General features: G+C 46.8%; 1 protein-coding gene across 2 annotated transcripts in view; it reads right to left on the reverse strand.

Annotated features, from left to right (window-relative positions):
- The window catches only part of LOC135912485 (cytochrome P450 4c3-like), a 48,834-nt gene that overhangs the window by 17,150 nt on the left and 4,911 nt on the right, over positions 1–26,773 (reverse strand). For both annotated transcript variants that reach the window (XM_065444926.2, XM_065444925.1), the window contains exons 3-5: positions 25,425–25,537; positions 23,061–23,146; positions 7,652–7,845 (exon numbers count right to left, since the gene is read on the reverse strand). In XM_065444926.2, coding sequence (XP_065300998.1) covers positions 7,652–7,845; positions 23,061–23,146; positions 25,425–25,537 — 393 coding nt within the window. The remainder of the gene's footprint in view (positions 1–7,651; positions 7,846–23,060; positions 23,147–25,424; positions 25,538–26,773) is intronic.

The following is a 26,773-nucleotide window of genomic DNA, read 5'->3' on the forward strand; positions in this document are numbered from 1 at the left end:
GAGGTCAGAGAAGCGTCGATCCTTCAGTGGAACGCGAGAGGTCTAAGATCTCGCATCGCTGATTTTCGTCAATTTGTTCTCACTAACCGATTTCCAATCATTGTCATCTGTGAACCAAGATTATCCCATCCAATAAGACTATCCGGCTACGAGACAACATTCTCATCAAGCGACATCAAAAGTAGCAAGGTCGTCGTGTTTATTCGCCGTGAACTTACTTACGTCATCCAACCGGTGCAACCTCATGACGACAATCAGTATGTGTGCATGACTGTTAAAAATAGGAATGTCACCTTTGCACTCTTGGGGGTGTATCTGTCTCCATCAAGCCGATTTGACACCAAAAGGCTAGAAGACATCTTAAAAACACAACCTGGTCCATGGATTATCACCGGGGACTTCAATGCACACCATACCATTTGGGGAAGCTCTAAGGTTAACGCGACGGGAAGACGACTAGCTTCCTTAGCTTCCAACAACGGTCTCTACCTGCTGAATGACGCGAGTCCAACATTTCTGCGGGGAATAACGTACAGCAGCTGCCTCGATTTGACTTTCGTCTCCCACTGCCTCGCCACACATGTTAAGTGGTTTTTGGACATTGAAACGCACGGAAGTGACCACATCCCCACTTACCTCAAGATCAAGGGAATGTCTAACACATATACGTCCACCACGATACGAAGAATAGATTGGACTGTCTTTAAATCCCACATTGAGGACGCTTGTCACAAAGGCCTCTCTTGTGGACTTCAACAAGCTATCAAGGAAACGGCACAGACAGCCACGCGCACACTCACGTGTTCTCCAAGGTATTCTGAATTCGACCTGGAATTGGAGCGGCTTCGTGCGATTCGCCGTCGTGCCGAAAGAAGGTATCGACGCACTAAGTCAATTCAGGATCTAAGAACAGCCAGGCGAATGCAAAAGAAGATACAACGCCGCATGAACAAACTAGAGGCTCAGCGGTGGTCGAAATTTTGTGCGTCGCTAGATCCCCGCAAACCGCTATCTCAAATATGGAGAACTGTGCGTGGTCAACGTTCTGTTCCGGAACAGCGTTTCCCCTTTAAGACCCTAGCACTATTCCAGCGCCGACAAGACATTGATGTGGCGGAAGACTTCTGTGCTATGGTTGCGGGCCAGCGAACTCGTACAGGTTCGCTTACATTGAACCGTATTCCAGATACACGAGATTCACGCATGGATCTGCTTTTCACGACGCAAGAGCTTGACGCGGCGCTCGCCCTATGTAATCGGTCGTCGTCGCCTGGTCCGGATGGCATATCTTACCGCATGCTATGTCACCTTGGTGAACGGGCACGAAGAACACTCCTTAATATCTATAACGAGTCGTGGCAGGAGGGCAACGTTCCCCAAGATTGGAAGATCAGCCGCCTGGTACCGCTTCTTAAGCCTGGCAAGTCTCCCTTAGAGATTACTTCATACCGACCAATTGCGCTGGCAAGTTGCGTTGGGAAGGTAATGGAGCGAATGATCCTCGCCAGACTTGAGTGGTACCTTGAACACTACGAAATCTACCCGGACGCCATGGCTGGTTTTCGACGTCACCGATGTTCTATCGACAACGTTATCGATCTGGTAACCTATGTTCAACACCAAAAGACGTGTAAGAGGTTATCTGTCGCAATGTTCTTAGACATAAAGGGAGCATACGACAACGTTCTTCATGACGCCATACTTGAAGCATTGGAATCGGTGGGCCTAGGCGGTCCATTATATCGTTGGACTCGCAGTTATTTACATAGGCGGTCTCTCTTTCTTAACACTGAAGCTGGCCCAACCTCGCAATACTATACGCACCATGGAGTTCCACAAGGCGGTGTCTTGAGTCCCACACTTTTCAACCTTGTACTCATTGGTCTCGTGGAACGACTTCCGAGCACAGTTAAAATATCAATGTATGCCGATGACATCTGCGTCTGGGCATCTGGTGTGACACGGCCGCAAGTACGCGCCAGGCTTCAAAAAGCTGCCACGTCAACATCGGCATACTTAAATGAACAAGGCCTCAAGATCTCGCCAGAAAAATGCGCATTGGTCGCGTTTAGCCGAAAGCCAATGAGATCATACGATGTCTCTATCGACGGTCAAAGCATACCTTATGTCAGGACGCACCGATTCTTAGGCGTAATAATTGATTGTGACCTCTGCTGGAGTCCTCATGTGGCCTACCTAAAGAAGCGCCTGACAGATATCTCTAATGTGTTTAAGTTTCTTGGAGGAAATGTCTGGGGTACTTCAGTACATGCAATGATGCAACTGTACAGGACGCTCTTTCTTGGGTACTTGCGATACAGCTTGCCTGTGCTGACCAACACCTGCAGAAGTAATATCCGTACACTCGAAAGCGTCCAGGCCCAGGCGCTTAGAGTGTGTCTTGGATTGCCGCGGTGTTCGTCCACGGCTGAAACCATTGCGATTGCACACGATTTCCCAGCCAAGACCCATATAGTCATGGAAGCACTCAGAGCACATGTAAGACACCTTGCTCGAGCCCCTGCCCATCATCTAGCCACACTGCCAGAGGATCGACCACGTGCTTCCTTTTGTGAAATTGTCCTGCCCTATCGTGCATACCTACCATCAGGTTATACAGCTCCAGCGAAAGTTCCGTTTCCACCATGGTGCTTGGCTCGAGCAAATGTTCGACTTATCGTACCAGGCATACGAACAAAGGCCCAACTCTCGTCTCCAGCACTCAAGCAGCTTTCACTGCTCTTGCTGTATGAGACTTACAACGAGCATCATCATCTTTATACTGACGCTTCAACCACGGTGAATGGGTCTGCAGGATCGGTGATCTTTCCTGCAAAACCTTCCACAATTAAGATTCGACTATCTCACCAGACTACATCGACTGCCGCGGAGCTTGCTGCTATTCGTTGTGCACTTCGTGTAATTTCTGAAGAACTACCCAGGAAATGGAGCGTGTTCACTGACTCCAAGGCTGCTCTTCATTGTTTGGTTTCTGCCCTACGCCGAGGACCCCACGAACAACTAGTTATGGAAATCAGACTGCTGCTTCACCACCTCGTCGAGCAAGGACACGACATCACGTTGCAGTGGATTCCAAGCCACTGTGGCATAATGGGCAATGAACTTGCCGACGCAGCAGCACGATCTGCACACGAGGAGGGCTTGCAAGACTCCATTCCTTTCTCAAGAACAGACGCTGCAACGAAAACTCGTGTGCTTGCAAATGAAGCCATCAAAACTTTATGGAACACACCCAGCTTAAAGCATACACGTCTACACCGACTGGACCCATCCCTTCGACTTCGACCCCCACCTGGACTCTCTCGACTCGAAACAGCAGTACTTTGCCGACTGTGGCTTGGTGTCGCCTATACAAGATCCTTCGCCTTCCGAGTCGGTATGGATGACAGCGCGGCTTGCAGACACTGCGGCGGCGAAGAGACTATCGAACACGTGCTTTGCCACTGTCCTCGATACAGCGCGCACCGGCTGTCACTAGCGACCACGTTGGCGTGCCTTGACGACAGGCCACTTTCAGAACAGTCAGTTTTGGAATGCCGACGTGAACTGTCGTCGCAGCAAAAGTCGGTCAAGGCTCTGTTGACTTTTCTCCGTGACAGTGGCCTATTAGAAAGACTATAATGACCCCATTTCGTCCCTTCTCATATTTTTTTTCTCATGCTTTCATTTTTGTCACCCTCTTCTTTCCGTCTTTATTTCCCCTTTCCCTTCCCCTAGTGCAGGGTAGCAAACCGGACGTTTTAAGTCAGGTTAACCTCCCTGCCTTCCTTTCATTTGCATCTCTCTCCCTCGCGCTTCTTGGGCTGGCCGAATCCCTACCGGAAACAGTGAGTGTTTCAATCTACGCCGATGACGTCTGCATCTGGACATCAGCGGTCACTCGCCTGCAGGTTCACGCACGGCTACAGAAAGCAGCAACACAGGCATCTGACTACCTTCACGCACAAGGCCTTACCATCTCAACAGAAAAATGTGCGTTAGTCGCTTTTACGCGAAAAGCGATGACTCCTTATCCGGTATGCATCAATGGTCAGCCTATCTCCTACAAGAGAAGTCACCGGTTTTTGGGCGTCATTGTAGACCGAGACCTTACTTGGAGCCCTCATGTGGCCCACTTAAAGAAGAAGCTCACTTCTATTGTTCACGTCTTCAAGTTCATCGCCGGCAAAACATGGGGATCGTCAGTGGGCTCCATGCTACAGTTATATCGAGCACTGTTCATCGGATTCCTACGCTACAGTTCTCCCGTGCTTGCTAAAACATGCAAGTCAAATCTTCGAGAACTTCAGAGCGTGCAGGCGCAGGCACTACGTGTTTGTCTGGGCCTTCCGCGCAGCGCCTCAACAGCTGGAACCATTGTAATGGCTCAAGACCATCCGATCACGACTTATATTAGTACCGAAACGCTTAGAGCCCATGTTCGTCATGTTTCACGGATGCAGTCAAGCTCTCTTGCGTGCCTGCCGGAACGACGACCACAGGCATCTTTCTCCAACAAGGTCAGCATCCATTGTGCCTCCTTACCATCGGGTTTCACACCCTCTGCACGTTCAACCTCAGCTTTGTGGTGTTTAAAACAACCTCAAGTGCGTCTTACGGTTCCAGGAATAAGAAAGAAGACCGACCTGCCTACCTTGGCCTTGAAGCAAGCAGCTCTGGATTGTTTGCACACTTTCTACTTTGATCGAATACACATATATACGGATGGCTCTTCCACTCAGACCAGCTCCACCAGCGCAGTGGTTATACCATCACGATCACTAAGCATCCAATACAAGCTTTCTCATTTGACAACATCGACTGGTTCGGAGCTTGTTGCCCTCCGAGGTGCCGTTGATTATATTAATAACCAACCGGCTAATCGGTGGGCTATATTCTGCGATTCCAAGGCGGCCTTACAATGTCTTCTGGCATCTCTTCGTCGCGGGTCATGTGAACAACTCGTGTCGGAGATACGAGAAATGCACCATATCATGATCGCGAAAGGACACGACGTCGTGTTTCAGTGGCTGCCTGGTCATTGCGGTATCTCCGGCAACGACCTCGCTGACGAAGCTGCTAGAAAAGCACACGAAGGTGCAACCCTTGTTTCAATACCTTTATCGCGGACCGACGCAGCCCAATACTTAGGCAAGCTAGCGCACTCTTTGACATTGGAGAAGTGGCACACATCTGAATTCACTCACCACCGCTTGCATTCCCTCGATCCCTCTATGCAACTGCGGCTGTTACCAGGTCTTCCGCGAAATGAGGAAACAGTGCTGTGCCGCTTACGTTTGGGAGTCGCATTCACAAATGCTTATGCATTTCTGATTGGAATGGCTGATAGCGCCGAGTGCAATGCCTGCGGTGTCGAGGAAACCATAGAACACCTACTGTGCTACTGCCCATCTTATGAAAACGAAAGGCAAGACCTCTGCACAGCTCTCAATCAGCTAGATGGGAAGCCGTTCACCTTGAAGAAGATCTTGGGACCATGGCCTCGCATATCGCAGCTACAAAAGGCCACAAAAGCGCTGCTGCGATATCTGAAAGCGACCGGATTGAGCGAGCGCCTGTGATTCGGACTGAGTGACCGACTGATATCTCCAGTGGACTTTCTCTTCTTTTCATCTTTCCGTCCCCCTTTCCCTTTCCCCAGTGTAGGGTAGCCAACCGGGCTCAGTCCTGGTTAACCTCCCTGCCTTTCTTTTACCATTTTCTCTCTCTCTCTCTCTCATCTCTCTCTCTCTCTCTCTACTTTTTGCGCATGTTCCCTGAGTCGCTCATTGACGCAACGCCCTGTCTGGCCAACGCATGTCTTACCACATGAGAGTGGAATGCCTAAACCACACCGACAGCGCACGACACGTATGAGGCACCTCCTCGACGCGTATGGCATCCTCCTCTGCTTTCTCCGCAGGTGCGGGGAGAGCAGAGGAGGATGCCAAACGTTCGCCAGACAGCGCGTTGCGTCAATGAGCGACTCAGGGAACATACGCAAAAAGTAACCAAAAATGTAGATAAAGGAGCGCACCTTGTTGCGCATATAAACTCTTGCAGCAATTGTGAGGCGCGACTTGATCGGACGTTAATTCTTGGAAAAAGCAAGAATGAACATGCGCGGCTTGCCCTAGAGGCCTACCACACAAAAAGACAAGGCAATAATTGCATTAGTGACACATCTTTGTCCCTGCACCTATCAGAATTTGAATTCCTACGTTTGCGTATCCGATAAGTTGACAGATGTCAGTAATGTGTTCTCTGCGCCTGCGCGGTTGTGTGGCCTAGGTATATATATGCATCGACGACGAAAGGAAAAAAAGAAGTTGTTAGTCAGCGCCAGAGTGTGTCGTGTCTTTCTTTTTGTGGATCGTCTTAGGTGTTTGCGCTGTAACGTTAAGTTCAGAATTATGTACCAACTAGGCCCAAATGAAGTGTTACTGACATTTCCTTTCCTTGCTTTCTCTCTGTGTGTGTGTGCGTTAGAGAGACCTATGAGCTGACTATAAGTTGGATTATGTCGCGATTTATTATTTGAATACACCAAACAAATATGCGATCACTGCAAGCATGGTTTGGGTCAAAATCCTGATATATATAAGCCAGATTTTTGAAGCTTGCCTCGTCTGCAGCTTGAGTAATTTTGTAGCGGTGGAGCACAAAGCTTTTTTTCTTCTTAGCCCTATGGCGATGGGGAAAGCGGCGATGAGGAGGCGGGCTGACAAATACATAATAACATAGATGGCAACGAGGCTTTTGGTCAGCGTAACATAATGGGCGGACGGATGGACAAAGGAAATTCAGTTTCGATGTTAAGGCTGAGCAGAATAATCGTGTTCATAATTACAACTATCTAGAAATGTTTTACCCGCCGTGGTTGCTCAGTGGCTATGGTGTTGGGCTGCTGAGCACGAGGTCGCGGGATCGAATCCCTGCCACGGCGGCCGCATTTCGATGTGGGCGAAATGCGAAAACACCCGTGTGCTTAGATTTAGGTGCACGTTAAAGAACCCCAGGTGGTCAAAATTTCCGGAGTCCTCCACTACGGCGTGCCTCATAATCAGAAAGTGGTTTTGGCACGTAAGACCCCAAATATTATTATTATTATAAATGTTTTCTCAATGAAAATAGGTGACCCTTTATAGCAACTTTTACAGAAAATAATTTCCCACGAATTCTGTCTTTAGAGGCAGAAAAATAAAACAGGGGCTTCGAAACAAAGGCATGAAATAGACTGGTAACAGGGGACGATATCATTTTTCAGTGGCTTCCGGCTCTCTGTTGTACCGTCGGCAGTGACTTTGCTTACAAAGCAACCCGGTCTTCCCACCGGACACCCAGGCAAATTTCCTAGACCTTATGCTACACTGGAGGTCTGTTGTGAGTGACCGGTAAATATGACCGTGAATGAAGCAAGAATGAGACAGTAGTGTAGACAGCCGCAGGTTACGAACCACATTATATAGTACGACAGAAATCTAGAGAATCTAGGACTGAAATCACAAAGCTTTTCGTTCGTAGGAACTGCTTGCCTTTTGCCAGCTGATGTTCTTAGGAACTGTTTTTCGGTGAATTCTGGTCTTAGGCTGTTTTTATTGTAGGCGTGATTATACTTTTACTGAAGGAAGGAATAATATCTGGAACCTACCGCAAATGATGTCTAAGGTGCACAGCGTGACCAACGGTACGATGTCAGTGCGCTTGCCGGGTGAACACATTTTCCCAAGCTTGTCGGCAAGCACAGTTGACTGAGTGTTTATGGTCGAGCGGAAGTCTTCGAGGATGCGAAAATGGAATGCCGGAGTAAACATTCGTCTCCTTGCTCTCCACTTGTTGCCTGTACTGGGAAACGTAAAACATTCACGTGCTGTGAAAGTAATTATTCATAATATTCACTATTTCGGGTTTTAACAGGTATCATTTACAGTTTACAATATTAACTCCCGGAGAGTACCGCTGCTATAAAGTATTGTGCAGTGATTCGATAAGAGCTATTTATTTCAACCACTCTTTGATTGAAATAAAAAACTGGAACAAAATTGCAATGGACACGGAATAACCGAAACTGGCTCGTTTAAGCATTACACCTTTCGATCAAAAGAGCTGCCTCTGAAACATTTTCTAATTTGTGAGGCTTGTCATGTGATTTCTATAGAAAGAATCAAATTGATTTCGCTTGTCTTTTAAACTGAACTAATCTAAATTTCCTGGCTCTGAAGGATAATAACTATGATCATGATTGTCTGCGATATGTGAAATTAGAAAGCAAGAAATGAAGATAAATCATCTCAGCAGACGCCTTGTTGAACCAATATTTTGCTTTATTTGGTAGTACACTCTTAAAGATATGCACCTTCACATAATGCTTCACGACTCGGATTGCAGCTCTGGTTTAGCCAAATCATTTGAACGATACAAACTGTACCGTATTGTCTTGTGCTGTGGCTCTTAATGACTTCAAATTTCAGTAGGCGAGCTGCTTATTTCCAAGTCTCAACTGTAAACGAAGAAGGCGTGCTTTATTTTACAAAAAGCGTCACGCTGCTGAGCCCGAAGCGCCTTTCGATGTGAGAGAAAAGCAAGAACGACATTGTATCGTGCATTGGCTGCACGGTAAAGAACAACAGGTGGTCAAAATTAATCCGGAGTCTCCCACTACGGAGTGCTTCATAATGATACCCTGGCTTTAGCACGCGAGACCCCAAAATTTAATTTTTCATTTTGCAAAAGCACTCTGGCGTTTTGAGCCTTACTCCTGAGTACTACGATTTCCTAGCACTGTCTGTATTTTCTAAGGCAACGTTGTCAGAGGGAATTATTACCAGATGCAAGTCGAAATAGTACAGGCCGCAGTTCATTCTGGTTTGATCATCGGACACGCATCAAGCTCGCCAAATCATTTGAGGTCATTCAGGGCTGTTTCGTCGTTCAAGCGTTTTATTTCTCATTGTAAATTTCTTTCCTCATCATGTTTTCAAGTCCTCATGCCTAAACATTGTATGCATGCTGCTGGAAGGCTAGAGTCTGATAATCAGATGTCTTATTTTGTATTATGGGTGGATTTGAAAAGATATGAGGTGTAAATGTATTATATGTTGTGTAAATGTAGATATATTGCACATCAGTGTGCGTAGAAAACTTGTTCAATAAAAAATAAGGAACCTCACGTCATACTTCTGTAAAGGAGAAATTGAAAATTATTAGCAATTAATCAGTTAGGAAAATGTAACTGCTGTTTTTAAATTAAAATTTTCCTTTTAGGGGATGGTGTTGCACCGCGATCTATTACGGCTGCAGTATCAAGTCACCTTTCCTGATGCGCTTTTCACGTTTCCATCATGCCGCCTGAGCGATGGGACGGAGGTCATGCAGAACCAACCACACCTGGGCTTCTTTCTTTTGCTAGCCACAGGAATTAATTTCACCAAAGTGTTCGGATAGAAATGAGATGCTATTGAAAGCGAAGTGGCATCTGAAAATAATACCCACAAGCGTTTCACAGCCGCTGCCATTCTGTGTAAAATTGTGTCAGTATTGTTGTGCTGTCGATGCACGGTTTTGTTGGGTTGTGTGATATTACGACGAGACTCGATTCTGATTTGCTGACTACGCTATTCGTTCGGAGGACTGTAACAAACACTTCTACACAAACTACTACAAAAAATGACATAGGTATATGTTATGTAGCGTAATACATACATTGTTGAGAACTATAACTAACTGGCACATAATTTATGACAGACGGAACTTCATATCCGCTAATACGCTAATACGCTAATACGTTAACGCTAATACAACAGAATCGTTCGTTCAGCTTTCAAATAACTTTTTCTTTGACCTCTAAATTGCCGCAATAAAGCAGTTGCTTTTGCGTTACGCTTTTTCATTGTTATTTTGTTTATGTATTGCACTGTTGTATGTTAATGTTTATTTCTGTTACGTATAGTGTTACAATGATATATGTACATGTTTTTGTTGTGTTCTTAATTGCTAATTGACATTTGTAATTCACGTTGCTATATGTACCCACTCCTGCTTGGGCGCGAATAGGGTCTGCAGTATTTGTAAATAAATGAAAAAATATCCAGTTCATATTCCGATTTACACGCTTGCACAATGACCATCGTTTGTTTCATTGCAAAGTGATCAGTTACCCTATCAGCATATCTATCTCACGCATTTTGTGCCCTGACTGTACAATAAATAAATAAATAAAAAAATAAATAAATAAATAAATAAATAAATAAATAAATAAATAAATAAATAAATTGTAGTGAAGGATTAGAACGATATAGAGGGTCGTCCTCGCCAGTGCTTTTGCTCGTGAATGCCGCTCGTGCTGCGAGACCGTGCCCTGCGCTAATGGTCGGTCCCAAACGTCGGGGACTAATAAACGCCCTTACAAGTTGTGGAGCTTGGTTCGGTCTACAACGTCAACCCTGGAACTTCGATCCCATACCGTACGCTCAACCATACCTGAACACGCATCCCAGCAAGCGCAGCATTCCAGCAGAGGACGATGCTTTCAATATGCTACTTGCCAGGAATCATCAGTGTGACAGACATTGTCGCTCTATGCTGAAACTACGAGAAGCTATGTAGGTAGCGCTCGTTGGCACGTCGCCCTTCCCCGCGCGACGACCTCATTGCTGGTTTGGCTACCATCTCCGACCAGTCAGCGTTGCTTGCTGAAATGAAAGCCTTCGTTCGCGAGGAAGTTGCACGCCAGCTCTCCTTGATTGCATCTCCAAAAGTCTGCATCAAATTTTATGCCTCCTCTCAGTCGCGCGATCGAGCAAGAAAGTGCCGAGGTCTTGCCAGACCAGGGCCAACATCTTCTTGCGGCTGAACCACTAAGCTACGCTGAAGTCTTCGGGAGGACCCCACCACTCTCTTCAAGTATGCCTCTCCGTTCTGCCAACTTCGTGCCTAGACCCCGACTGCCACCCGTCGTGCAGTCATGTCATCGACCGTCCCGTACAACTTGTCCTATGGCATGGATGGGAGCTGCCCCGTCGAGCCGGTGGCGTACTCCCGATAGCCTGCCAATATGATTTGCCGTGTGGCTACGCCGGTCACGTCGCACGTTTTTTTGTAATCGTATGCAGCCGCCTAGCACTGCACCCCCCTGACAAGCCAGTCCAACCGTCCATATTACGGCCACCTGTCGGCTATGTTGCCGACATTGCGCCCAACCGCAACTACCCGCCGCTCACCTTCTCGACGCCATCGCTCACTGTCGCCGATGCGACATCGCCCAGTACTCTGGGCGAGGAAAACTAATCGTCGCAGTGCAAGAGGCTAGGGCTGCGACAACGCCGCAATGTGAAAATCCTCACCGCAATCCCTCGAACGTAATCGAAGTGTTTGTTGACGGTGTTCGCACACCTGCACTCGTGGACACTGGAGCCGCAGTGCGTACTATGAACGCTAAACTTTGCGCTTACTTTGGAAAGTCACGACGCCCCTTTCTGGACTGTCTCTTCCTACAGCCAGTACTCGGCATGTTCACCCCTTTGCGGCTTGCACTGCTCGTGTTGTCATTGCCGACATTATATACGCCTTAGAATTCATCATCCTTTCCTCGTGCTCTCATGAGGTTATCCTCGGCTGGAATTTTCTCTCGCGCTACAATGCCGTTGTTCGTTGCGCACGTGCCGAAATTGAACTCTCGCCACTGTTAGATTTTCCGCTGGCAATTCTTCGCTTTAGAGGAAAATACTTGTCTAAGCCGACATCCGCATTCCTCCCAACACCTCAACGGTCGTGCCCATGTCCTGCAGGGGACATGATCTTGAATTGTAGCGTGAAGTGACACAGACAGAGACTGGAAGCAGACAGGACGAGCGCTAACTCTCAACTAAATTTTTATTGCTTCTATATATATATAGTCTCTGTCTGTGTCACTTCGCGCTACAATTTAAGATCATGTTACTGTACCAACTTGCCCAACTTTCCATTCTTTTGCATTACATTTCTTGCAGGGTAATCTGGGATGCTGGTGCACTATTCTCTCCATCTGACCGCTTTCTCACTTGGAAAGGTCTGCTGCTGTCTTTTGAGACAGTGGACATAACACAGGGCTACAACACCATTTTCGTCTGCAACCCGTTTCCATACCCTATGTTGCTGCTCCGACGGGAATGTCTTTGCAATGTAGAAGCTATCGAAGACGCGCAATGACAATTACTGTGCTAGTTCCAGTGTGTTTAGTACTGTTTGTACGTGTGACCTATCACCCAGTGATGTGTCCGGTTCTTCTATTGCCGATGCCCTTGTACCGATCCTGCGGTCTCAGATTTGGTGCCTTCTAGAAGAATTTCGTTCTTCTTTCGATGTAGGGCAGTCTTCCCTGGGCCGGACGCCAACCGTTACACATCGCATCGGTACTGTCCCGCAGCCGCCATTGCTGCAATGGCCGTATCGTGTAGTTCCTGCAGAACGTCGTGTAATCAACGAACAAGTCGATGACATGCTTCACCGCGAGATGATACGAACTTCCAACAGTCCATGGGCATCCCCTATCGTCCTAGTTACGAAAAAAGATGGTTCTTTGCGGTTTTCTGTGGACTACCACCGCCTGAACATGATCACTCGCGAGGTCGTCTACCCTCTCCCACGCATAGACGACGCGATTGGCAGTCTACAAGGCGCAGCATTCTTTTCACCTCTAGAGAGAGAAAATAATGTAGAGAAAGGCAGGGAGGTTAACCAGAGGTAGTTCCGGTTGGCTACCCTGCGCAGGGGGAAGGGTTAAGAGGGATAAAAAGAGAAACAGAGTAGAAGGGGGAGATAGAAAGAAAGGGAGACAAGCACAAACAAAGCGCGTACACTACAGAGTGGTAGGGGGCGGCATTCTTAGAGTCTGTCGTGAAGCCCCGTGGACCGCAAGAACCTTACTAGCGCGAGTAAGGCCTTCAACGCGGATGTTCTTTCGGAGCATTGGCCTAAAGCTTTTAGTTCTGAAAGTGGACGATTGTCCAACTGGTCCAGCACTCTGCACATCACTTGTCTCTCAGCACTGTATCGCGGGCAGACACAGATAATGTGTGCGAGCGTCTCGTCGATGTTACATGTGTCGCACGTGGGGCTGTTGGCCATTCCTATGAGGAAAGCATAGGCGTTTGTAAAGGCAACGCCTAGCCACAGACGGTAGAGCATAGTCTAGATTTGCGCTCAAGGTATTGGCAAGTACCCGTGGCAGACGCCGATCGCCCGAAGACAGCTTTTGTCACACCCGACGGCTTATACGAATTTAACGTATTGCGTTTTAGACTTTTTGATGCGGCCGCAACATTTGAGCGCATGATAGACACAGTTCTGCGCGGCTTGAAGTGGCACGAGTGTTTGTACTATCTTGACAACGTTGTTGTTTTTGCTCCTGACTTCTCCGCGCACCTTCAACGGCTCCGGTCTGTTTTACCATGCTTAACAAACGCAGGGCTACAGGTAAACTTCGAGAAGTACCGATTCGCTGCTCGGCAGCTGACAATTTTAGGTTATAGAAGTTACGCCGTCTCCAAGTGTGGAATTCTCCCTGATCCAGCGAAACTTCGGGCCGTTGCCGAATTCCTTAAACCTACATCCGTCCAAGAACTGCGCAGTTTTGTAAGTCTGTGTTCCTGCTTTAGACGCTTCATCCGAAACTTCGCCACCATAATATCGCCCCTGACGAAGCTCCTTCGGAGCAGCGGGCCCGTCACTTCGTGGTCGTCAGAACGCGACGAGGCGTTCGCAATCTTGCGCCATTTGCTGACGTCACCTCCGATTTTGCGTCACTACGACCCGAAGGCCCTTACAGAGGTGCACACTGATGCCAGTGGTGTTGGCCTCGGTGCAGTCCTTGCGTAGCGCAATTACGGGTATTCTGAATACGTTGTCGCTTATGCAAGTTGCACGCTTACGAAAGGCGAGAGTAACTACACCGTGACGGAAAAAGAATGTTTTGGCGATCAGCTGGGCTCCTGATAAACTACGGCCATATCTGTATGTCCGCACATTTGACGTCGTCACGGACCACGACGCACTTTGTTGGTTGTCACTGAAGGACCCCTCAGCCTGCAGGAGTACGATATTTGTGTGCTCTACCGTAGCGGGCGCCGACGCCCTCTCAAGCTCTCCCTTGCCCGACGACAATGCCCGCTGCTCCGTGTCTCAGCTTGCCGTTTTTTCCACAGACCTTCGCGCCATCGCTTACGAACAGCGCAAGGACCACTGGATCACCTCGCTGATAGATTAGCTCTTTGATCCATCGGCACAACCAGTCACTCGCGCATTACGTCGTCAATCCCACCATTTCGCCATTCGCGAACACCTACTCCACCAACGCAATTACACCGCCGATGGCCGCCAGTGGTTGCTAGTAGTAACCCACAGTCTGCGTTCTGAAATATACGTTTCATTCCTCTCTTATACATTTTGCACACTCGCGAGTATTCAAAACTTACCAGCGCATTCGACAGCGGTACTATACTGGCGCGGGATGTACAGCTACGTTGATAGGTTCGTTCGCTTCGTGCCCCAATTGTCAGCGCCGGAAATCTTCACAGCGCCTCTCGCCAGCCGGTCCAAGACCGTTACCTTACCCTTCCCGGCCGTTCGGGCGCGTTGGCATAGATATGTATATGCCTCCTCCCCTGACATCTGCTGGTAACCGCTGGGCCATCGTGGCTGTTGACCAGATCACGCGATACGCCGAACCTGCCGCGCTTCCAGCGGCTAGAGCACGCGATGTTGCCTCCTTCCTGCTTTGCCGATTCATACTGGGTCATGGTCCACCACAGAAGTTGCTCAGCGATCGCGGACGTATCTTCTTGTTGGAAGTCGTCGAAGCCATCCTCAAAAAATGCCACGTTGTGCATCGCACAACTACTGCTTAACGTCCGCAGACCAATGGCTTCACAGAACGCTTTAACCGTACGCTTGGCGACATGTTCGCAATGTACTTAGCCTCCTACCACACAAATTGGGATGCCATTCTGCCTTTCGCAACCTACGCCTAAAATACCGCCGCTCAGAGCACCACTGGCTTTTAACATTTTTTCTTATTGTGCGGCCGGCACCCGTCGCCCACAATCGACACAATCCTTCTGTACAAGCCGGATGTATTTGTGTGTGCGCCTATTTCTGCCACAGCCAGGCATATCGAAGAGTGTCACGATCTCGCGCGGGCCTTTACTTCAAATCACTAACAGCGCCAGAAGAGCGTTCTCAGTGATACCACTTCTGGCCCACGTTCGTCCCCTGAGCGCTTGTGTGGCTCTCGGCCCCTTCCACTGCACCTGGCCGCTCGTCGAAACTACTACCCAAGTATGAAGGACCCTACCACGTCGTCGAACGCGCACCTCCGGTCATCTACGTGATTTGAGCCCGTTGAACTGTCTTCACACATGTGCCGTGGTGGACGAGACATTGTCAACGTCGACCGCCTCAAGACCTAACATCACCCACTCATAGTGACAAGCTGTTAGGTCGCCAGGTGGCTCCCTTTTCGTTGCCGGGGGTAATTGTAGAGGATTGGAACAATATAGGGGGTCGTCCTCTCCAGTGCTTTTGCTTGTGAATGGCGCTCGATCTGAGAGTCCGCGCCCTGCGCTAACTGTAGGTCCCAAACGCAAGGGACTAATAAACCTCTTTACAAAATAAGTAAGTAAATAAATAAATACACCAGTTTTATTATACCTTTAAAACATGGCAAACATTGCTTAATTTTACTTTTATTTCCACCTAAAAGCTGACTTAATTCGGCTGATACAGTCTAGCCCAGTTATAACGAAGCCACTTATAGCGAAATAGCGGTTATAACGAAGGGATTTTGATTTCCCATTCCCATTTTTGCATTTTCAATACATTTCGGGTCCGGTTTTAACGAAGTAAATATGAGCGCGTCAGCGGATATAACGAAGAGATTTAATACCAACCGAAAAATATTATGTCAGTCAACACATTTTTGCGCCCTTGAGGCGATTTTTTCAGCGAAAATGATAGCAAAATTCGGCTGACGGCGTCCTTTCGTGGCGTCGTCTGCTATCCCGCGGAGCGAAAGGTTGCTTCACTGCATTGCATGGCACGCCGGTCTCGTGTTGTGCCCCTAAGGGCCGATTTACGCTCGAGCCGCCCATCGCCGCAAGCCGCACCGCACGCTTGCGGTCGCGCTAAAAATTGCACGTATCCAGTACTTGTGCACAAATTACCATTTACACTGTGTGCACAGTGCATACCTTACACATTGTAAAGCGAAATTTGTGCACAAGTGTTTGATATGTGCAATTTTTCGCGCGACCGCAAGCGTGCGGTGCGGCTTGCGGCGATGGGCGGCTCGAGCGTAAATCGGCCCTAAGCCGGTCACCCCCGCAGCAGCTATCGCAGCTATTGACACGCTACTGATGTACCTCGGGAGTCCGGAGTTCGACCAGATCTTTGGTTCGCAGTTGGATGGTATGGAAGCCGCAATCCTGAAGTCCGCACTCGCGAAACGTGTTCCGGGGACGAAGGACCACTTTTTTCAGCGGCAATAAATCGGTATGCCCATGTTTGCATTTTTTTTTCATAGTCCACATATTACGAAATAGCGGATATAGCGAAGTGATTTCCGATTCCCGCCGACTTCGTTATAACCGGGCTAGACTGTATATGTTATCACAAGGACTTTCGCCGGCTTCTTTCGGTGGATAATTTCATCGCGCCAAGCTTACCAGCTGTGCTTTCTAGAATATGTCTAAGTCACTAATTTTATTTAACTCTGAAAAGAACTATATGGCTGCCGATTATGCTCTTGAACACTGTAGTTTCATTGAGTAGGCACAACGCCACATGGCAATGTCACGATGTAGAAATTAATAATTAGTGCATTTGATACTTCAGAAAAAAAATAGAATGTTGGAGATCGAAAGTAACTAACAAAATAGGAAGTAACAAAGTGGATTTTTACCTTGCTGCTGGTGCAAATTTTCGGCAGCGGTGTATTCGTGTTGGTGCCAACAATTTACACCGCCAGCAAAGTAAAAATCCACTTGGTTACTGCAATATGAGCTGAATTTGTGTGGTTCAGCACTGCGCCACCAGGTGACTGCACCGTGCTGGCCATTTCCGTTTACGCCTCCGCTCAGGCGGTAAAACGCCCAGTCCGCTTGCATTTACCCGAGTACCGGACAGGCTAAAGCTCTCTATTGCAATCCCCCGTAACGGTAGCCTACTCCGTGGGAGTTGTGCTAGGTGTTCTAATGGTATGCTTCTGTGGGTCTTTACGGCTTGTAGAGGAGACGTCCATGGTTCGAGAGTTGACTCGTTTCTTGCACGTGGCCGTCAAAAGATGTCATTGTCCTGCAACGATGACGGCCGGGTCGGGGAGCGATTGATCACGTACGCCACGACAGGAGAACGCATTCATTTAGCGGCCTCGACGTGATAAGGACAGGTCCCACGGATGGTGCGTTGATGCGAACGGTGACGGCAGGGTATTCATCTGCGCTATAAGTGCTTCCGTCGCCCAGGCGCTCCAACAAGGCGCACCTCACTCGCATATGGCGGATAGAGTTTTCTAGCCCAGCCGCCCATCGGCGTTCATGCGACAGTTGTCGCGGTTTTTGGAACGAGGAGCTTCCTATTTTCAGCACTTTACGGGGTCCTCGCCGACGCTGTTGACGACAATATTAAAGTTATTGTAAATTCATCTTCAGAGAACCGGGGAACTTTCGAGAGCCTTGAATTGTATAAAATAAGTCTCGCACAGCCGGTTTTTATACAGTTTGAATTAAATTAGATGTATATTGATCGCCTCAGATATTCATGCAGTGAGCCTAGTCAAAGAAATGTTGTGCATGAATTTTTGCTGCTAAATAAATACAGCAACGGCCACCCACGTCCGTATGGTGTCGCTTCACTTTTTATATAAGTTTTAGACTCTATAATGGGGCCTTGACAGAACTGTTCCGATTAAAGATATGAATTAGTGTAACTGAGGCAGAAATAAAACACTCTAATACTTCACCGGCCTTCAAAAACATCAAAGGAGAAAAGAAAAGGAAAAGAAAGAAAAGAGAAAACAAACAGCTGGCCACAAGCATAGCTCCAAAAATAATCAACAGTGATTCACTGTACCATGCAAGCACAGGAGACCGCGAGCACGCTTCATTGCGCCTGATAAATACAAGTATAGGATATACCGGTGCAGTCACAATCAAGTTCCATCGACATGGCTTATTTCAAATATCGTTTACAGCAACAAATTAAAATTTGCAACAGTCGCACCATTATTATTCCACGTATTATCGTATTGTCTAATGTATTATTCCATAGTATTATCGTATTGTCTAATGTATTTTACTCCCTATATACTCCAGTTATGCCCGGTGCATGTGTGACGTACACGTTGATATATACGTGTACTTGTCAAGCTGCAATAACGAGGATTGGTTTCTCGTCGGCCTCGGCCGGCACACAAGCGTTTGAGGTACTCTTCGGGGAAACGCCACAACAGCATACACCGATATGCGGCATCAACTATACCAATATGGCTTATCTAAACCTGTGTCCACTAACGGATCTCTTAAGAGGACTTTAACTTTTCGGTGCAGCCCCTATCTCGTAGTCCATGGTTCAAGTATTTATTTACAGATAGGGATCACTGGTCAAGTCTTCCTATTACAGTCTCTGCTGCCTTTTCTGCAAAGTATTCTGGGCGCGCAAGGAGGACGCAGTTAGCGTTTTCGTTCTCGTGGACAGAAAAACCCACAAGGGAAGTTGAGCCACACGCCTTGAAGACATATATTTTTGTCTTACACATTACGATCGTCTGCCTTTTCCTCTATTCCCGCGACCGTGTCTTCTTTCGCTAGAACAATGTTAGCATTGAGGTTGATGTGCGCGGTGGAAGCATTGCGTTAATTCTCAATAGTGGTCAATTTCATATGCAAAGGGTTTCCTCTTTTCTTTTTTTCATGGGCGCCGTCATATTGCGTAGGCAGTGGCATGCTGGCCTTTGGCATGCTGGCTTGCGGCGAGCGCTGCCTGATGTCTGCCACGTATGCGCTCGGCGGCAGTTTCTGGTGAATAGTGACGCTCTATTTAGCATGACTTGGCATCTTCCACGTTGGAAACGGTACCGCGAGCCGTACTGAAGTGATTCAATAGCTTCTCGTGGGGTTGAGGTGGACGAAGCACCTGCAGCGCGATGTGTGCGTGCGTGTTTGAGCATACAGTCAGCCTCGGAGATCAGTTGTGTATTTCTGAAAATTCATTTTACTAATGTGGCCTTACTGCAGCATTCTCACTGCATGTCTAATCTGTGGTTTACCAGCAATGAGTAGTTACGAAACATATGACGATTTTAACACAGCGGGTACAGTTCTGCTTGAGAATAAGTTGTGCTGTTTACTTTTGCTAGCTGTTATCTGCAGATGCATTGCGCAACTACCTCGTCTGTTGGACAGGGTTGCCGCCCACGAATAAAATAGTTTTAGCTGGTAATAAGAGCATGCAGTACAATGTGAATCACGCTTGTCGAGTGGGCGAGCGACCAGTCACGGACTGCGCGAGCGTCCGAAGCAGTGACAGAGGCTGGGTTATAGATATGTTTGCGCTTTGTAGAGCGCGAAGCATGCGACGTGATCATTCGACGTCTTACTGCGGCGTTATCCTGTGTTCTTTCTTTTTTCGCAGCAGGAGAGGTTGTAACCCAGTAATATTTTTTTTTTGTTAGGTCTTGCTCGTCCCATCCTCAGCGAGCACTAACCCGTCTTTCGTAAATTGTGTCCTCACAAATAGCCGTCGGATTCTTTAGATGCGATCTGTTTTGAATATTACTGCTTTAGAGGGCAAAAAGGCAATGCCAAAGCACTAACCTTATATGTATCTCGCTGATTTACCAGCTGCAGTAATCGCTGTGTTGAGCAACGCCGTGGGCCTCATACAGGAGGTTAACGCAGACATAGCGTATACGATGTCAAGTATACTAGACTTGTAATGTGTGAGAGCGCAAATGTTTTATAACGATTTGCGCTTAGATGTTTCGGGGGGGTTGCATTGGGTTGGCCGTACACGAGCATTCGTATGTGTTAGTAAAGCTTTTCCAATTCACGCTCGCAAGTCACAGACGCCGGTTTTCTTCGACGAGTGAAAAGAGATACTGCCAAAATAATTCGCAACAGATACACACACCGCGGCTGATGACGCACGTCGCATGTTTGCGCAGCCAAGAGAAATTTCCGAACACTGTAGTTACCGCTGCACCGAAAGGCTACGCAGCGGTTCTTGGGCGACTTTGTATGAACTGACATGAAGTAAATTTCACGGAGAACGAGGTAAAACCTCTCCAAATTGTTCCGCAAGACGTGACTGCAACACATCGAAGCAGCGCCGCGCCGATAGCGCTGGCTAGCGCAATCCAGAGAGGAGGAAAGGCTCGTCCGATGAAAAAGTTTATAGGGAACAAACTCTTTAACAATGCCTGTAACGAAGCGAGGCTATGGATAAAGCCCTGCGGTTCTAAACACATCCACATTGCCTTGTATTGTTCTCACTGTATGCCCCAATGCTTTGCTCAAAGTTATATCCAGGAACCCGCCCAACTTGTTTCCTTGTGTGACGTCTTAATTTTTTTTTATGTAGATGTAAAAGGAATACTGAACAAACATTTTGCCGCCGAGCTTTTTATCCTAAATGAAAGCTTCGGTGTTGAAATTGGTTGACACAACCTTGTTTTCAGGCAGGAACTAGCGGAAACTAATGTATTTACTGTATTTTTCGCAAAAATGCCGCTTCTAGCGGCCTCGCAGCGAACTAGGGTAAGTAACGTTTCCTTGACTTTGTGTCGGATACCGGTATGCCAGCCATCGCCCGCCTCTCTCCACCCGCATGGACAGCGCCGGACGGCCGCGAACGACGTCTCAGTTGCGCAGTTAATCGCGGCCGCATACTTGTTTCCGCAAACGGAGCTTGCGCCCAAGTTTTGAAAATCGCTGTTTGTATTGGTTTTTGAAAGTTTAATTATGGGGTTTAACGTGCCAAAACCACTTCCTGATTATGAGGCACGCCGTAGTGGAGGACTCCGGAAATTTCGACCACCTGGGGTTCTTTAACGTGCACCTAAATCTAAGTACACGGGTGCTTTCGCATTTCGCCCCCATCGAAATGCGGTCGCCGTGGCCGGGATTCGATCCCGCGACCTCGTGCTCAGCAGCCTAACACCATAGCCACTAAGCAACCACGGCGGGTCGTTTGTATTGTGTACTGCTTTGTAATGTGATTAGTGAAGCACCTGGCACAACGCAAGAGAATGCATCTACGCTGCTGCGCGCGAGAGTGTGAGAAAAGTATTGTCGGGCGAGACAAGACGTCTCATGTTTTTACGACAGAGCCAAAGCTTCGAAGGATATGGATATGGATATGGCTGCGCGCGCATTGTAGCCAACATGGGTGTAAAGAGCAAAGCACGCGGACCTCATGGAAGCGCCGGCTGCCCTAGGGAGGTTCGAAAAAAAAATTCAGTTTTTTTAAACCTCCTTCGGGTGCCCACCTATGTTGCTGCCATAGAGTTTCGGACAATAATCACTAGAGGGAATTCTGGCGCTGGTGTCTACGGTCGCTGCAGTGGGGGCCAGCATGCAAGTTATGGGAAGTACATGCATTTGTCTAAACCTCGTCCTTCTGGCTTCAAACGTCTTTGTAAACTCGTCATTTTCAACGAACTACTGCATAATAAATAACTAAATAAACATTATTAAAATTGTCCAACAGCAACACTCGAACACAGGACCTCTAGCGCAGAAGCCCGACGTTGAAACCATTACGTCCCGGACGCAATGACAACAACATAAAACGCCCTTATGAATCTATCGCGGGCAAGCCAGTGCCTCGATACGCTTGGCGCGTTTCGATTTGGCCACCTCGACAAGCTGAATCATCGCAATTAACAGCGATTGTGCGTGTTCGCAGCGTCTTCTTCACTTCGAAAAGTATAGATTGCTGTATAATTTGCGACAATTAAGGCAAAGATAGCGTAATAAACAAAGCCATAAGACCGTCTGAATCCACAAGCACGAAGATGAGAGAAATCCACGTACTTGTCATCGTTCCCTGGTGGCTGAACGATTGCTGCGCCAGAGTCCCCTCTAGTAATTATTGCAGGAAACTCTATGGTTGCTGCAGCGGCTGCAAGACGGCATACATGACATGACGGCGGTCGGCGAGCAGCCGCCGCACGCTCACATTCCTCCAAAAATACAGTAATTCATTTAAAAATATGTGAAATAAACACTGCGCATCGGAACAGTTGCGTCTTCGGAGCCGAATTTCCATGCTTCACCCATTTTTTCATACTTTTGTTCAGTATCCCTTCAAGGAATTTCAGAAAACAGGTTCCTTAACAGCTTAGCCTCTTTTTTTACTTTTCATGTTAAAAAGCGCTTCCGCCCCTATGTACATACACATTTGTGAAGGCTGTCACAAGAAAAACAGTCTACCGCACATATCTCCATCTCCCCCCTTTCCCGCCACCTAAACGCGTGCACGCACAAAAGCTTTCCTCGAAGCCAAGAAGAGGTGTGCTGATGTAAAAGCGCAAAGCCTCAACATTAGTCATTTTACTGTGCAGTTCAAACTTGGTTACTACACTTCAAGGTTCTCTCTTTCAGGATGGTTATGCAAAACTGGGCCGCGTAATCGCAAAACTTCTCTTTCGTATAAGCCCCGTGCAAGATTGGTCATCGCCGACGTGGGGGCCCAGTTATCACACCGATCGCGCTCATAAATGGCGAGCGCCCTATGTCTGGTCAATATGAAAACACTCTTACGTAGAAAAAGTTACAAGAAGACGGGCTGTGGTTTTCTTTCGCTGATAACCATAGCCGAAAAAAAAATATATTGGAACACAACAGCGATGACGCTGTTGTGTTTAATAGACTAGTTGCTAGTTTGATCTCTTCAAACCTACAGAATAAATTATGTACAAGCTGCATGATCATCTAAACGAGAGAATGCGTTGTTTATTACAAGGATATGTAAACCTCTGCGTCAGATATACCTACTCATGCAATGTGCCGAGTGCTAGTGCTACATACCTTGTAAGTAGGCCAGTTCCCAACCAGTTGTGTAGCAGTCCGTACTCCGGCCCCTTTGCGAGAAGTGAACTGCTCGAGAGCACTTCCTACGATGAAAAAAGATGCAGGAATGATTTTCCTCAGTGTTTTGTTATTTCAGATCTCGTAAGTTCCCCGTAATCACATTTTCCAACAGAACGAAGTTTGCGGTATACTCCATGAGTATACCAGAGTTGCGGAGTGGCAGCTCCGGAGTTGGAATGATTCCGGTATCATTACACATTTTGAAACTTGTGGAATGGACTGGGAATCGTATGGGCACATAGTCCTGGAGCAGCTAATGTTGATTCTAAGCGAGACTAGAAAAGCGGTAAAATTTCGAATTGGAATAAATTAGATTTGGCTAATGGATGATATGTATTTCTCAAGTTTTATTCTGTCTGGGCTGCTTCAGTATATACCTACAAGTGACTACAAAGGGATATTCTAGCCATTTATGCTTTTGAAGTTCGGTAAAGATTCCTGCGAGAAAAGGTCCACGTGCATTTCAAGACAGCAACCTTTAGTTGTGAAAAATTATTCTTTTTACCGAGAACCTGCTTTAGGACACAGGGATGGAGTCAAAAACGACTTTGCAGGCGGCTGCACTCCTGCACGAGCCCACTGTGATTTGAAACTCGTGCCATATTTTCTTAGCACACTGTCGACTACCAATAAGCGATAACAAGTCAGAGAGGTGAGCTGGAAAAATAAATTGTGCGCTTCAGCTAAAAGTGAAACAAAAGACGGTCTTAAAGAGCGTATCAATGCATTTCACTTCGACATTCGTCATAAAAGTGACAGAATAATCTAGCTGCATGCATAACATGCACAATGATGTAATTTTATTGCAGATTTTAGGAATTGTGAAGCTTTTTCTTTTTTTTTTTCAGAAGGTTCAGGCCTTGTATCACAGCGTCCTATGTTGTGGTGGACCGTCTCACGCGCGTGCAGCTAAAGTGAAACTTACTTCAGTGGTCACAAGCGGGCAGCTGTAGGCTAGTATTTCCAAAATCGCTGCCTTAATTGTGCTTAATTGTGCGTGAAATAAAAAACAACAAAAGCAGACTTAACCCGCAATTGAAAAAAAGCACATAAACACGACGAGGTGAAGAAGAAGTATTTTAATGATTGGAAGATGTAGAGAGGTCGGCCGGATAATGGAGCATCTGGCCTGCTACTCTACGTAAGGGAGGGGGAAGAGAGGAAGAAAAGGGGTCACAATGAGGGATGATAATGGGAGGAACGCCTGTGATACCAGTTGTGTAATGTGTCATTCACGACGAGGTGAAATTTCTCTTGCGAAAGCACCAGTTATTAAAGATATTTTGTTGCTCAATATGACGTTCAGGAAGCCTATAGCTTAACTGAGCCCATCCTCAATATGTTCGCTTTTTTTCCTTGTAAGGACTGGAGAGCAGATTCAGAAGATGGGACCACCTTACAGGCTGCCAAACTTGACACCTCATGGAGATATTTTAAGGGCAAAAACTGAATAAAAATTCATATTTTGTAATTACGTCATACATTCGTGACTTCTAGCTCGTGCAGCTAAGCCACACTTGTCGATGCTTTTTGATGATCAAGGCAATAAGAGTTTCAGGTAGAAATAAAACACTTCATGAAATGTGAAGTGCTCATCTTCTATACGTGTAGGGACGCAAAGTCACTAAGGTATGGGTACTGTAACAAGGCCTGTGCTCTACTAGGAAAATTTATGTGCCCACCATCTGACTGTTCATGCAATGCTTCTTTTAAGGGTTTCTCCTAAAATTTCAGGCAAAGAGATTTTTGCCGAAGCTAAATTTGAGGAAAGAGATAAAAGTACACAAAGCGTACAGGTTTGTTCTTGTGCGGAAATTGAGTACTTAACATTATTTGGAACGTTGTCAGGAATTCGAATATATGTTTTCGTTACCAGGCACGCAAGCGGAAGTAGTAAAAAAAATTTAAAAACATTGTTTTATTTGCTGCAATCGGGAGAGAGGAATGGGCCAGCTCATCCACTCCAGGAGTGGGAATGGCCCAACCCTCACCATTCTGAGGAGTTAAAAGGAATAAAATTACGGGGGATCCCCACTATGCGGTACGAAATGGGAATGGATTGGAGGACCCCACGTCGCAATTCCGGGCCATAGATGTTTCAATGTTTGTACACTGTACCAATGCTACTTGCACTGTAAATTATGCAGCAGATGGCGCGGACAACCCAGAATTATGTTTAGCGTTAATTATCAAACAGTTATTTGCAAACTGTTTAGAGAACAGTGTGCAAAACAGTCTCAACAGTGTGCAATTATTTGCACACTGTTTTGGCTATGTGAATAACTGAGAAATGGAACATACCTCTACAAACTCTGCTTTCTGGAGGCTGACTGATGGCGTGGTCCCAATAAAAAACATATGCATCCCTTGCTTTTTATAAACACGGTGAAAACCGACGACAGCAGCAAACAGAGCTGGAAAGAAAAAACGAAATTGGCAGCTAAAGATGCAACATAAATTACGAGCACCCTACGCACTCAATGTTTGCATTGCCACGCTTTAAAAATAAATTCCATGTTGATGAAACAGCTTTACGAATATGAAGCGTTTTACCCGGGTTTGTAACACAGGCCGAACTTGGACGCAGTGTACTTAAAGGTGTAGGTAGGCCGAAACTGATATCAGTGCACGATATGCGTTGTTTCAAGGGTTCTATAATGAGATAGCATTATACAAAATAAAACTTGACCATCGGCGATGTGCAGAGCTATGTCCTCGGCAAAGCAACTAGCGTCGTGAGACCGATGTAGCGGGGAAAGGTAGGAGGGACCGAATGGTGTGGCTTAGCAAGGCAGCTGACCGCAGGAGAGCTGCATTTCATTAAGCCCTCCACCGCACTGCGGCTCTCTGAAGGTGGTTGTAATAAAGCGATAGGTTTGGTCCGCATATAACGATAGGTATGGTCAGCGTTTAGGGAGATCTATACGGACACCAGCATGTTATACTGTATAGCGATAACTGTGAGGTGTATGTGTCGTGTTTAAGTGCAACAACAACAACAACGGAAAACGCAGCAATAGTGTTGTTGTACTTTGGTTGACCATGGGTGACATAGGCTCGTAGAGAGTAGCAGGTAAAGAGCACTATATCATAATGTTATAATACCTCCCAGATAACCATGACGTAGATAACCGTGAGGATGTGCATAGATAATCGCTGAATAATACCATAACAACTGGAATTAGACATTCGAGTGAAGTATGATGACCTGTGAGTACTTTTTTAAATGTATTCATTGAACACTAGGTGACGTTTTCAAAACCTCTGTACACATGTGAGAAATAACGAAAGAAAACATTTATACCTAAACTTGTAGCAATATCCTGAAAACTGTGCTTCTTTGAAAAAGCGCCACCTATACGTCATCACCGAATGCAACACACACACACACACACACACACGCACACACACACACACACACACAGATATATATATATATATATATATATATATATATATATATATATATATATATATATATATAGAGAGAGAGAGAGAGAGAGAGAGAGAGAGAGAGAGGTACGGAGATCGATACCCCGCACCTCCACCAGAAATGTTACGTGTGGAAAGACACAGACGAAAGATGCCATTAACACGCTATTTACACTGGAGCCAGGCTATCACTCGCTCGTGCCAAGGGCACCGACCAA

The sequence above is a fragment of the Dermacentor albipictus genome, chromosome 1 (assembly GCF_038994185.2).
Source record: "Dermacentor albipictus isolate Rhodes 1998 colony chromosome 1, USDA_Dalb.pri_finalv2, whole genome shotgun sequence".
NCBI classification, from domain to species: domain Eukaryota; kingdom Metazoa; phylum Arthropoda; class Arachnida; order Ixodida; family Ixodidae; genus Dermacentor; species Dermacentor albipictus.